At 35.1% G+C, this 14,413-nt stretch overlaps 1 protein-coding gene across 1 annotated transcript in view; it reads right to left on the bottom strand.

Moving 5' to 3' along the window:
* Positions 1–1,505: 1,505 nt before the first annotated feature.
* The window catches only part of LOC129042658 (carbonic anhydrase 1-like), a 52,380-nt gene continuing 39,472 nt past the window's right edge, over positions 1,506–14,413 (bottom strand). The window contains exons 3-8 of the mRNA XM_054498902.2: positions 11,240–11,437; positions 9,933–10,051; positions 6,502–6,597; positions 5,474–5,536; positions 2,667–2,822; positions 1,506–1,730 (exon numbers count right to left, since the gene is read on the bottom strand). Of these exons, the coding sequence (XP_054354877.2) occupies positions 1,614–1,730; positions 2,667–2,822; positions 5,474–5,536; positions 6,502–6,597; positions 9,933–10,051; positions 11,240–11,437 (749 nt within the window). The 3' untranslated portion in view covers positions 1,506–1,613. The remainder of the gene's footprint in view (positions 1,731–2,666; positions 2,823–5,473; positions 5,537–6,501; positions 6,598–9,932; positions 10,052–11,239; positions 11,438–14,413) is intronic.

Genomic DNA, 14,413 nt, shown 5'->3' with positions numbered 1-14,413 from the left:
AATAAAATAAAAACAAATTACATTTTAATAAAGAGGATTCACCTAAATTCTAGGCCCCAAGTCAAATACTTCAAAAGATGTCTCTTAGTATGGTTTTTAGGTGTAAAACAAACACAGCCTTTGCAGAAAGGCTTATTAGAGCAGTGAAGAACCTGCTTAATGTTTTTAAAGTAATTTTACTAAAACGTACAGAAATGAACAACTGGGCTTGGTCTCTAGTAGTTCAAATGAGATAACTAAAGTAAATCACAAGATTAAACACTGGACACAGGATTTGTAGAATTCTGGATGTAGATATGGCTTCGGCAAAATAGGAGGAATAAGTTCTAGTGTTTTACAGCATAATAGGGTGACTATAATAAACAATACTTTATTGTATATTTTAAAATAGCTAGAGGAAAGGATTTTGAATATTCTCAACACAAAGAAATGATAAATGTCTAAGGTGATGGATATGCTAATTACCCTGATTTGATCATTACACATTGTATACATGAATCAAAATATCACACTTCTAGCCTGGGCAACATAGAGAGACCATGTCTCTACAAAAAAAATTTAAAAATTAGGCTGGCATGGTGACATGCATCTATAGTCCCAGCTACTTAAGAGGCTGAGGTGAGAGGATCCCTTGAGCCCAGGGGTTTGAGGCTGCAGTGAGCTATGATCCCACCATCGCATTCCCCCTGACTGGCAGAGTGAGACCTTGTCTCAAAAAACAAACAAACAAAAAACACCACACTGTACTCCATAAACATGTACAATTATTGTGTGTCAATTAAAGATAAAAATAGCATAAGGTGAAGTGCACATCTGACTAAAAGATTGCATGATGTTTCTATAGGATTCTAAGCACAAATGACTTCTTTAGCATTTTTATAAACCATTCACTTGTGACTTTTCTTCCAATTTTAAAGTAAAGATTCTCCATGCAAACTAACTAGTTGTAATAATGGCAGAGAAGCATTGTCCTTGCTAACGTGGGGAAAAGAAGTGAAAGCAATATCTAGAAGCATCATCTTCCTATATAAAAGATAATCATTTTGATCACAGACAACACAAATGGTGGCAATGTTGGGCCAGCATAACGATATTAAATCCAGTTGTCATCTCAGCTGTATTTTTGTCTTCAGGAGTAAGCAAACTAATTTCTTAATATTTCATCTCCAGCTGCTCTTAGGTTGTAATATTTGAGGCAAAATACTCTTGCAAGTAAAGTATTTAAGATTTTTGAATGTAAATGGCGTAGAAACATAATGGTTTTAGAAACTGCACAATAGAAAGAAAGAGATAAAATTATTTTATTGGTTCAAATAAACTGAAAAATTAGACATACAAATCACTTAGTTGTAATTTTAAAGAATTCCTCAAAGTAAACTTGAATTTAAGCATAAGCTTATGCTTACAGATTACTATTTGCTAGCTTACTAATTATTATTTGAATTAAGCAGTAAGAACTAAAATTTAAGTTTCTTAGTTTTACAGACTGATTTGAAGGCATGCTGTCTTGCTAATATAGAAATAAATTTATTTCTTAAAAATTATTATTTTACTGGATTATGTCAGAAGCAGGGCTGTGTTCTTGAGGAAGGACAAGTTTCTTCTCAGACTCATCAAAATGAAGCTCTCACTGTTCTGCCCTTCAGAGGTTGGGTTGGGCGGTTGTTGTGCTGAATGCGGACAGCGTTATCACCTTCAACATTTGATAGAAGACTGCGGAATTGTGCCAGCTGGAGGGATAAAATATTTTTAAAATAAAAAGTTTTTAAAGTTACATAAAGCGTTTTATTTACAGGATTATTAATGCACTGATATTTAGAAAACTGAGTTAGAAATTGCAGTAATATCACTAATAGGAAGAGAGAAAGCCCCAAATCCTTTACATTCATTCCTTTGAACCAGGCATTTTGCTTTAATTATTGATGACTGGGTTAAAGTATCAACTTTTTAATTTCAGCTGGGGTACGTTGGGTGAGTGACTTATTAGCTTGGTACCTTAGTTTCCATATAGTACTTACTTCACTGTGTTGTTGTGAAGATTAAATGGGTTAATACACACAAAGCCCTTAGAATGATGCTTCACATATAGCATGTGCTCAATAAATGTCAGTTAGCAACAGGCTACAATGCTTGTCCTGTAGGTTTCTTATGAGAATTGGCTAATAAAATAAATGTAAGGCACCTAATAAACATGATTGAGCAATGAATGATACTATAATCACCATTATAAACAACAGTTAATGAGATATTTTGTTGAATATTTAAAAGTTTAAGCTCCACAAAAGGAATAAAAATATTTTGCCAACTATCAAGGTATGCCAGCTGGGAGCCACAATTCCCCAAAGTCTTATTGAAATGTCCAGTCACAGTTTTTCCTTTATTTCTGAAATGCTTAAGAAGACATTTAACAAGGTTGGACTTTTCCTTATTAAGGAGGAAAGAGTGGTGGGAGTCATTTTTTTTTTCTGCATAAAGGCAAAAAAGAGTATTATAATGCATTTTTGGATATTTAATAAACCTATGTCCCCAAATTAATATTTTTAAGTTGGGAGGAAAAATGAACTTCTCACAAAGCTGACTGAAATAATAATCTCTCTCACTGATACTATCAATTAAAGTAATATTCCTGCTGCGCATTCCCAGTTCCCATTCATTCACAACTCTACCTGCTCTGAACTGACACTGATGCTCTCCTTAAAGATGATCCAAGTTACACTCTCATAAAGAGGAGGATGAGTCAGAGAGCCAGGGTAGGTCCAGAAATCCAGGGATGAAGGAAGGAGAGTAGAGGGGTCAAAATTTGTGAATGGGGCTCGTTTGCCCTGGAAGAAAAGAATACATCATTACAGCATGATATAAAATACTTATATGAATACATGTGACATATATATGCTATATTATCTTGTTATACATTATTTAGAGATTTTAGCTAAGAGTCATTGATTTTTCTACTATTTAGTATTTAATGACTGGTGTGTTTGTGGATATAAACAACAATATCAACAGAAGAAAAAAAGATGAAAAATGTGTTATATGTAAGTTTTTGGCCAAGACGTTTCCTTCTTCATTTGGTTGCAGATAAGCAAAGATTCAAAAACCTTTTTTACAATCTATATCTTTAAAACATATTTAATTTCTAGTATAATGCTTTTATTTTTTCTCTAGGAATGATGTCAGATTCTATTTCAATGGCAAAAATCTTTATTGACATGCATATTGGTTGTTTAAGTTTTATTCTATTTATTCCTATCATCTTTTCTGATTATTACTGGTGTATAGGAAATATACTGATATTTGTATGCTAATCTTTTATGCATTCTGTATTTTAGATGATTCTTCTGGAGTTTTCAGGTGGATATTAGTGATGATATCAACTGCACAGAATGATAGTTTTGTTTTTGCTATTTCAATATCTATCATAATATGTACTCTTTCATTATTTTGTTGCACTGACTAGGACCCTTATTATAATTTTCAAATGTGATGGTCACAGTGGCACCTTGGTCTTGTCCCTGATTGAAATGAAAATGCTTCAAGTGTTTCACTACGAAGTTAAATGTTGATACAAGTTTCTAGGTAAATTCTTTATCAAATTCAAGAAGTTTTCAGACAGTTTTCTTTCATTTTGTTTCATCCTAAAGAAAGGGCATTAACTTTTATCAAATGATTTTAAGCATTTAACAAGTTGATCATGAGGTTTTCTTCATCTTTAACTAGTTAATATAATGAATTAATTTAAGATTTTCTAATATTGAGTCATTCTTGTATTTTCCCAAAAATACTAGTTCAGAAACTCTACTAGTTCAGAAACTACTCTTTTAATACACTGTTGAATTTGATTTGTTATAATAAATTTTAGGATTTCCTTTAGCTACATTCCTAAGAAAGTTTATCCTATGTTTTTTGTTTTGTTTGTCTGTTTTGTAGTTTTCATACCCGGTTTTGGTATCAGATTCCATTAAATTGATGGGAAGTTTTCTGTCTGTTCCTTCATCTGGGCAGTTTAGTTAACACTGGCATGATTGTTTCTTAAAAGTTGAGTAACCCTTTTCCATGAAGTGGTCTGGGCCTAGTATTTTTGTTTAATAGATACATTTTGACTATTGTTTAAATTTACTTTTAGGTTCTCAGTCTATTTAGGTATTCTAACTCCTGTTGAGTCAATTCCCTTACTTCACATTTTCTTGGAAAATTATCCATTTTATCTAAATTTTCAAATTTACTAGCATAATGTTATAAAAAATTTTGTCTCTTAAAATTCTCTTCTATATCTTTAGTCACAACCTATTTATTTCTAATAATGTTTTATATGTACGGCTTTTTTTCTCTTTATCCAGCTTCCCCAAAGTCTGACTTTTTTGTTGTTCTTCCAAAGAATCAACTTTTCAATTTATTGATAAAATTTTACCCCTTACTTAGTCATCATTTTTCTTTTTAAAATTTATTTATTTATTTATTTAAGATGGAGTCTCACTCTGTTACCCAGGCTGGAGTGCAGTGGCACAATCTCGGCCCACTGCAACCTGCACCTCCTGGGTTCAAGCGATTCTCCTGCCTCAATCTCCTGAGTAGCTAGGACTACATGTGTGCACCACCACGCCCAGTGAATTTTTTGTATTTTTAGTAGAGACAGGATTTCACTATGTTGGCCAGGCTGGTCTTGAACTCCTGACCTCAAGCAATCTACCCGCCTCGGCCTCCCAAAGTGCAGGGATTACAGGCATGAGCCACCACACCCGGCCATCATTTTTCTTTCTTATTTTATTCTTTTCTGCTTTTATCTTCACTAATTATTTCCCTATATTTTATTTTCATTTTTTTTGATAACTTTTGAGTTGAGGGCTTATTTTTTATCTTCTGTCATTTATACTTTATAAGACACTCATTGAAGTTTAATCTTTTCTAGAATCAGCATAAATCAGATTTATTTTACACAAATACATGACAGTTCTCCATGCTGCAAAACATGACAAATCTCTGATTTATGGTTTAACTGCTTACCATTAAAACAATAAAGCTGTTTGTGTATATCAAAAAATCCATATTTTTTTGAGTTGACAAGAGTTACGGTTATCAAAGATTGTATATCAATCATATCTCAAAAGAATGCCCTTTACTTCTGAATTTTTGTACTGCTAAAAAGCTAGAGATATCTTTATTTATGAAATGGAAAATCACAATTTTGTTAGATATAGTTTTTCAAGCAAATTTAAATGGCTGTGTAATCTGGTTTTCTGCATGCCATATTCTGCTGAAATAAATAAACCATAACTATGAAAAACAAAAAACCAAAACAATTCCATGCATTAGAGATTTTCTCAGAGGTAGGCAGTATTGAAGTAGCACCTTGATTTTCAGCTGGTAGCTTTTGCTATGGCCTTCCTACTCCCCAGTTTTAATACTTCATTAAATGATTTCCATAGATCTGTAAATTCTTGTTCTCTGATTTAAACTACTTATGTAGTGTGCTTACCTTGGTTTTAATTGCTTGGAGGGCATCAAGTACTTTCTGCAGCTTTGGGTTGGCCTCACCAACCTGGAGATTTAAGAAAATAAAGTATGAGATAAAGATTATTATCAATCGAACACTGCTTAGCTAAGTTTTGAATTTTTTTTCAATTAACAACTGACAAGAGATAAGGTATTTTCTCTCTGCTTTAGAAGGGGAAATTTTTCAAGCTGTATGTCTTTGAGGGCCTTTGTACTCTATGAATCGTTTATAATATGTACCTACAGATAAAGTAGCAAACTAAAAGCTTGATTTAAACTGAATTATTGGCAATATGTTCAAAGTTATACAGGGCAAAATCTAGTAATTTATCAAAACTGACACAAAAACAAATCTCTTATTTTGGTCTGTTATATTAGTTTTCATTACTACAGTATTTGGCATATTGTAAGTGCTCAGTAAAGGTTAAGTAGAGGTGCTATAATTTCAAGAGTTATTTGGTTACCCAGGCATACCCAATTTAATAATAACTTTTTCGTAGAACTTTTCAGGGATTCTTCTATAGAAGATTTGAGCAACATCTCCCATTTAAAAAATCAATTGAATGTTCTTTGCAAGAAAAAACTCTTTTACTATTTCTTTCCAATGAGATATTAAATTGATAAATTTCTGAATCTATGATTTCAGGTTTCCTTATTAATATTTAATAATATTTATTTCCTGATGAGATATTAAATTAATAAATTTCAGAATATATGATGTAGGAAGTTTAGAGGAAAAGGAATTTGGAAGAGATGGAAAATAGAAATTCCTTTTTCCCTATGAACACCGTTCTATCTCACCTCCACCTGAAACTCATTTCTCTCTTTAAGAGGGCAGAGATAAAACCAAGCAATAAAATACTAGGGAACTATTTGTTCACCTGTAGTCATCAGTTAAATGGAAACTTTAAAATAAGAAATTCTAAAATATATGTTACCTTATTTCCTTCTATTTTGAGATCTAATTGGTAAGACAGTGGAAGCAGAGCTGTGTAATTATCTGTAACTCACCTTCATCAAAACACCAATAACTGCCAAACCATCAGCCTTTGAGACAGCTTCAGCAAGGCTGGAGTACTTTGCAGAATTCCAGTGAACTATGTGAAGCTAAAAATGATACTATGGTTAATTAATTATTTATACCAGGGTGATGAGAAAAGGTAAGTTATAAGTTAACTTATTACCATATGATGATGTATCTTGGCTTAGATACATAAAACTTATGTGAACCTTTATCCAGTGGATTAGAAGAGTTATGTTCTCACTCGTAGGAAGGGTTATCTGTGTGCCAAGTAGAGATTAGAAAACCTGGAAGCAGTAAGCAAAATGTCCTTTCCTACGATATTGTTATTGAATATTACTCCTTTAAATGTATCTCTCTTTGTTATGAAAAGATCAGGAAATATGACTAACTAGTTTTTGAGAAAATAATTGAAGTAATTTTCTCTCACATGAGGTACTTTATAGTAAATTTATGAGAAAGGGATCCTGGAGTACCTGGGAGTCTTGGCCAAGAACAGATTCTTTCGGGCACATTAGTGCCCTTTCCAAACACCTCTCAAATAAATATCTCCAGCTTAATGTCTCTGCAAACTCTAGATTTGTACATCCAAATATGTATATATGTATTCTTGATATATTCTTGATATCTCTACATGGATGTCTAATAGATGTTTCAGACTTAATCTGGCCAAAATAGAACTCTAGATTTCCTTCTTGCCATACCTGCTTAATTTTACCTTCTTAGGATAAGGTTTTTAAATTGCTCAATCAATAAGTACAACAATTATCATTCATTTCTTACTTTCCCCACCTATTAACATTCACATCTTACAGATTATACTTCGTCACATGTTGACAACTTTGAGCCTTTGCATTAGCTTCTAATTTTCTCTGGAATTTCCTTCCCCATGATCTTCAAATGGCAGACTTTTGTCTTGAATTAGGGTTGAACTCAAATGCCACTCCTTAAATAATTCTTTTCTGATCATCCAATATAAAGTAACCACCACAAATCAAAACAGTTCTATCCATATCACTTATTTAATCTCTCTTCTTCCTATTCTCCTCGCTCCCTTCCTCCCTCCCTCCCTTCCTTCCTCCCTCCTTCCCTTCCTTCCTCCCTCACTTCCTTCCTCCCTCCCTCCCTTCTTTCCCGCCTTCCTCCCTCTGAAATTTTTATTTTCCCTATCAAATGCAAGTTCTGATAGCAAGTACTTTTTAAAAACAGTATCTCCCACCTGTAATTCCAGCACTTTGGGAGGCCGAGGCGGGCGGATCACGAGGTCAGGAGTTCGAGATCAGCCTGACCAACGTGGTGAAACTCCATCTCTACTAAAAATACAAAATTAGCCGGGTGTGGTGGCACATGCCTGTAATCCCAGCTACTCAGGAGGCCGAGGCAGCAGAATCACTTGAACCTGAGAAGAGGAGGTTGCAGTGAGCCGAGATCGCGCCTCTGGACTCCAGCCTGGGCAACAGAGCAAGACTCTTTCTCAAAAATAAATAAATAACAACAAAAAATAAATAAAGACAGTATCTGGCATATTGTAGGTGTTCAATGAATATTTGTTGAATGAAAAAAGAATGATTAAGACAGTTTATTAAGAGGGATCACTTATTGCAATTTCCTCTGACCATGCCAGTGTAGATTCTGTCCCTACTTGTAATTAATTATTCTTACATCTGTATTCCCATGCTTCTTTGTGAATAGTCATACTGCCGTTTACTGCTATATTTATTTAATCACAATAATTTATGCCTATACTTCCCTGCTTGAAAAGCATTTGCTTGTGTCTCTATGGAAATGTTAAGTAACATTATTTAGAACATGCAACATGAAAGGTGCTGGTCTAAATGTGCTCTGTGTGGGTTGACTCTTTTCATGCTGTCAACAATTATTAAGATAGATACTAATGCTATATTATCTAGATTCTCTATATAGGAATATTGGAGTATAGAGTGATTTGTTCGAAGTTGTACAGCTAGTAAGTGGTCGAGCTTTGATTCAAACCCTGGCAGTCAGATGGGTACTTGCATTCTTAAGCAACAGGCTGCACTGCCTCTCAAACCTATCGTCTTATAGGTATCCCAAGAAGGTTTATTGAACTGAATTTAATCATATGCTAAACTTTGTGGCTAAGTCTCTCATATCTAGCATGGATTATATTGATTTTTCTCAATTTAGATGAGAGAGTCACTAATTTAATTTTCTTGGATACTACCAACTATCCTTCCAAAATGATAACACTAATTTAGGCTCTTAGTCCATTTAATTTTAATTTACCTTCAATTTTATGGAGGGGAAAACCCAATTAACAGATTTCTGCGCATTGAAAGGTGTTAGTCATGCTTTACAACACAAGGTAAAGCAAGTTCTATTTGTATACAATCTGCTGATATTCTATCATAATAAAAGATACACATACTTTGTAACATAGCAGTCTTCCCTGTAAAAATCTATCCTACACAATTACTTTCACTAGTGCACAAGATATATGTACAGATATATTCACTGAAGCATTTTTTAATAAAAGCAAAAGAAACCAATATAACAAAAATCATATGTTGTGATTGTTCATCAATAGAAGGCAGTTAAATAAATTCTGATGCATTCACCCAAATGTAATACTATGGTGACAGTAAAAAAGGTGGAATTCAATCTTCTGATTTTTAAAAATTGTCATGATAAATGGGTGAATAGAAAAAAAGCAGGTTGCAAAATTATATATATTATAGAATTCATTTGATGAAAATAAAATTAAAAAGTCAACCTGCATATATGGGTACACATGTATTATATAATTCATACATCTAAAGTAAAGAGCAAAATTTCTCCCATTTTAATCTCCCAGACCCTCTGTTGACAGTCTAGTGTACATGTCTCCATTTTTCTTTGGACATACTGATAATAATGTCCTGAAATAAGTCACAAGCTTCCATGTGAGAGCAGGTTAAGAGCCAGGGAAGCTCAGACCCTCATCTAGGTGTATGCTGTTCAGTGACCATTGCTATGACCATTGCTCTTAGTAGAGTCTCATTGAATTGTCCTGGCTTGGCCACAACGATACTGCTGGTGTATCCAAACTTGAACATTTAAATAAAGAGGAAATGGTGGTGTGTTCCATTTGGGGTTACAGCTTTAAAGGAGAGCAGTGTCACCCTTTGAAGCTAGCTTTGATATCAAGGTAACAGTTTTTGAGGCATTCTCAGGGAAAGGTGAATCTTGGGCCCAGTAATTTAGCTGCCTCTTTCCACATGAAAAATTTGCCTCTCTTGCCAAACATTATGTGTCTGTGCTTGATTTTAATGGAACCTGGGAGTTCCTTACTGGAATACCCATTCCTTTGGAGTCATTATGATGTTGTCTTAGAAGAGAAGGGAGAAGCTGCTTCTGGGAGTACTCTCAGGGTAATTATCTCTCACTTACTAAATTACATTACCTCGGCAGAATATTTGACTCCATCCACTGTATGTTCTGAACCATGCTCATTTGTACTGCCCCAGTGAAAATGGAACTGAAAAAGCCTATAGCTGTTGGAGAGAGGACCACCTTTCAGCACTGGAAGAAAAGGGAACAGATTGTTAGCCTGATGCTCCACAAACTCTAGCTTATCTTTGCATTTAATATAAACTAACACTAAATTGTGTTGAGTAGAAGTGAAAACAAACATTAGTGCCTAGACTTTCATCTTGTTTTCCCCTACATCCATGAGGATGACAGTCATATGTATGGTGCACCCCTGACTGTGGCATTGATGATATATTCCATGAATTATACACATTTCCCAGCACACGAGCTACAATTTTACCTATTTCTAACTCCTAGAAAGCATATTGCCATGTGAGTGAATTATATCATTACAGGGCTGTCCTTGAATCTCCTTTAATTTGCAAGTTTATTCCTTCATTCTTTCAACAAAGACAGTATGCATCAAAAATCTTTAGTAGTTTATTTTGAGTAATGAACCATTCATTACCTACTATGTAACTGATGAAGACACAACAGTATATCTTGACAGCTTTGTTGAGAATCCCTGGCCAGGGACCAAGAGAGAGTACTAGTGGGGCAGTGGGGCAGTTATAAAACTTTGTTTGGAGAGCCTATCCAATGATAATATTAGTTAAATGCACATAATACCAGACCTAATCTAATATTAATAATGGACATAGCCCCAAGGTGCCTAAAATTTAGGCCTCAGAAACTAGTAAACAAATTTAGCATTTTAAATCAGTAGAACTGTTTTATGGAATTGTCATTTAATAAAATATTCAATAAAACTTCATGAAAAGCTAACTCTGTAGCAAAATTTGTTCCAGATTCTGGAGTATAAGGATAATTCAGTTACTGCTTTGTTTTTCTTTTCTACTGTGCTCATTCATACTCATCCCAATTAGAAAATATTTTTCTTTTTAGTTGTTCTATTTGTAATGACTGGTTCACTAGACCTTTCTGGATAAATGCTGTTTATTCAGAGACAGTGAAGTGAGCATACAGATACTGGAATGACGAGAAGAGACGTGATGGTGACTTTGAAAAGAAAGACTGAAAATAGTGAGCTGGGAGTTCCAAAAATTTTCTTTACCACCTGGGGGTTTTCCAGAAGTCCAAGATGCCCCACTAGATTACAGCAATGCTGCACACAAGCACAAAAGACTTAGAATGGGTGTCATATTTTTCGAGCACTGTTTTTTAAATTTCCCCAGTAGACTGTAAGAAAAAAAATATCAGAAGGGTCTTTCAGCTCACCTGATCGGTTATCGTTGTCCTCAAAATTTACATGGAAGGAATGTCCCACATTGATAATTTCTTTGGCTGTGGCTGGGTTGTAGGAGACACTAATAGGTTTCAGAGAGGTATCATGTTTGGCTTCACTGGTTTTAATATCAACAGGGGACTGGTTATTTCCATTGGCAATGGGATACAGCTTGCTCCATTGTTCAGGACCTACCAGGACAAACATGTGTAAAATCAATGCTTTATCAAATGCTTGATTCCAAGTTTTAGGAGTATAGTTACCTGTTTGCTTATTAGATTACGGTTTATTTAAGTGTATTAAATGATATTCTCTTAAGATTAATAGAAATTCTGTGTTTGAAAATGTCCCTTTTCTTTCTTTCTTACTCTCTCTCTCTTTTTCTCTTTCTTTCTTCCTTTCTTTCTTTCTTTCTTCTTTCTTTCTTTCTTTCTTTCTTTCTTTCTTTCTTTCTTTCTTTCTTTCTTTCTTTCTTTTCTTTCGTTCTTTCTCTCTCTCTCTTTCTTTTTTTTTTTTTTGACAGAGCCTTGCTCTGTCACCCAGGCTGGAGTGCAGTGATGCGCTCTCGGCTCACTGCAACCTCCACCTCCCAAGCTCAAGCGATTCTCATGCCTGAGTTTCCCAAGTAGCTGGGATTACAGGTGCATGCCACCATGCCTGGCCATTTTTTTTGTATTTTTAGTAGAAATGGGGTTTCATTAAGTTGTCCAGGCTTGTCTCGAACTCCTGACTTCAAGTGATCCACCTGCCTCGGTCTCCCAAAGTGCTGGGATTACAAGCATGAGCCACTGCACCCGGCCCCTTTTCTATATTGTACTATAAAATAGTGTATTTGTCAATACTACTAATATAGATGTATACTTACAGTCTATAGAATCAGACCATACATATTTTATTATTAGCAATGGATTTCTAATACAAGCTTACCTCATTTTGTTGCACTTCACTTTATTGTGCTTTGCAGATATTGAATTGTTTACAAACTGAAGATTTGTAGCAACCTTGCATCAAGCAAGCTTATTAGGGGCATATTTTCAACAGCATGTGTTTATTTCATGTCTCTGTGTCACATTTTGTAATTCTCACAATATTTTAAACTTTTTAATTGTTCATATATCTATCATGGAAATCTTTGATGTTACTATTATAATAGTGTTGTGGCACCATAAACCATGTCCAAGTAAGGTGATGAACTTAATCTGTAAATGTTGTGTGTGTTTTAACTACTTTACTGACTGGCTATTCCCCATCTATCTCCCTCTCTATAAGTCTCCCTATTCCCTGAGTCAAGAACATTGAAATTAATCTGTTTAATAACCCTACAAAGACCTGTAAGTAAGTACTCCAGTGAGAGGAAGAGTCACATGTTTCTCACTTTAAATAAAAAGCTAGAAATGATTAAGCTCAGTGAGGAAGGCATGTCAAGAGTTGAGACAGGCCAAAAACTAGACCTCTTGTGCCAGTTAGCCAAGCCATGAATGCAAAAGAAAAGTTCTTGGAGAAAATTAAAGGTGCTACACCAGTGCACACACAAATGATAAGAAAGCAAAACAGCATTATTGCTGATATGGAGAAAGTTTAAGTAGTTTGGATAGAAGATCAAACCAACAACCACATTCCCTTAAGCCAAATCCTAATCAGAGCAAGGCTATAGCTCTCTTTAATTCTGTGAAGGCTGAGAAAGGCAAAGAAGCTGCAGAAGGAAAGTTAGAAGCTAGTGGAGGTTGGTTCATGAGATTTAAAGAAAGATGCCATCTCCGTAACATGAAAGTGCGAGGTGATGTGGCAAGTGCTGATACTGAAGCCGCAGAGAGTTACACAGAAGATCTAGCTAAGATAACCAATGAAGGTGACTACACTAAACCACAGGTTTTCAGAGTAGAAAAAACAGCCTTCTTTTGGAAGAAGATAGCATCTAAGACTTTCATAGCTAGAGAGGAGAAGTCAATGCATGGTTTCAAAATTTTAAAAACAGCCTGACTCTTTTGTTAGGGTCAAATGCAGCTGTTGACTTTAAGTTGAAGCCAACACTCATTTAACATTCTGAAAATCCTAGGACCCTTAAGAATTATGCTCAATCTACTCTGCCTGTGCTCTATAAAAGGAACAACAAAGCCTGAATGACAGCACATCTGTTTACAGCCTGGTTTACTGACTATTTTTAAGTCCACTGTTGAGCTTTACTCCTCAGTAAAAGAAGATTCCTATCAAAATATCACTGCTCATTGACAATGCACCTGGTCACCCAGGAGTTCTGATGGAGATGTACAAGGAGATTGATGTTATGTTCATGCCTGCTAACACAGCATCTATTCTGCAGTCTATGGATCAAGGAGTAATTTCAACTTTCAAATCTTATTTAAGAATATACTTTGTAAGGCTGTAGTTCCCATAGATAATAATTTTTTTTATGATGGTTCTGAGTAAAGGAAATGGAAGTTGTCTGGAAAGGATTCACCATTCTGCATGAACATTTGTAATTCATGGGAGAAGGTCAAGTTATCAACATTAACAGGAGTTTGGAAGAAGTTGATTCCAAAGTCATGGATAACTTTGAGCCTTCCCAACCTTCAGCAACCACTATCCTGATCAGTCAGCAGTCATCCACATTGAGGCAAGACCCTCCACCATCAAAAAGATTAATACTTGGCTGGGCGCGGTGGCTCACACCTGTAATCCCAGCACACTGGGAGGCCAAGGAGGGCAGATCATGAGGTCAGGAGATTGAGAGCATCCTGGGTAACATGGTGGAACCCCATCTCTACTAAAAATGCAAAAAAATTAGCTAGGCGTGGTGGTGGGCACCTGTAGTCGCAGCTACTGTGGAGGCTGAGGCAGGAGAATCACTTGAACCTGGGAGGCAGAGGTTGCAGTGAGCCTAGATCATGCCATTGCACTCTAGCCTGGGCGACAGAGCAAGACTCTGTGTCAAAGAAAAAATAATAATACTTCTGAAGGCTCAGATGATCACTAGCATACTTTAGCAATAAAGTATTTTTAATTAAAATACGTAGAATTTTTAAACATGCTATTGCACACTTAATAGACAACAGTATAGTGTAAAGATAACTTGTAAATGCCCTGGAAAACTCCAAATTTTATGTGACTTGTTTTCTTGTGATATTTGCTTAATGATAGAGGTCTGCAATTGAACCTTCAGTATCTCT

This window comes from Pongo pygmaeus, chromosome 7 (genome assembly GCF_028885625.2).
Source record: "Pongo pygmaeus isolate AG05252 chromosome 7, NHGRI_mPonPyg2-v2.0_pri, whole genome shotgun sequence".
Lineage (NCBI taxonomy): Eukaryota > Metazoa > Chordata > Mammalia > Primates > Hominidae > Pongo > Pongo pygmaeus.
The sequence above is the reverse complement of the archived record's forward strand: the minus strand, read 5'-3'. Positions and strand labels throughout refer to the sequence as shown.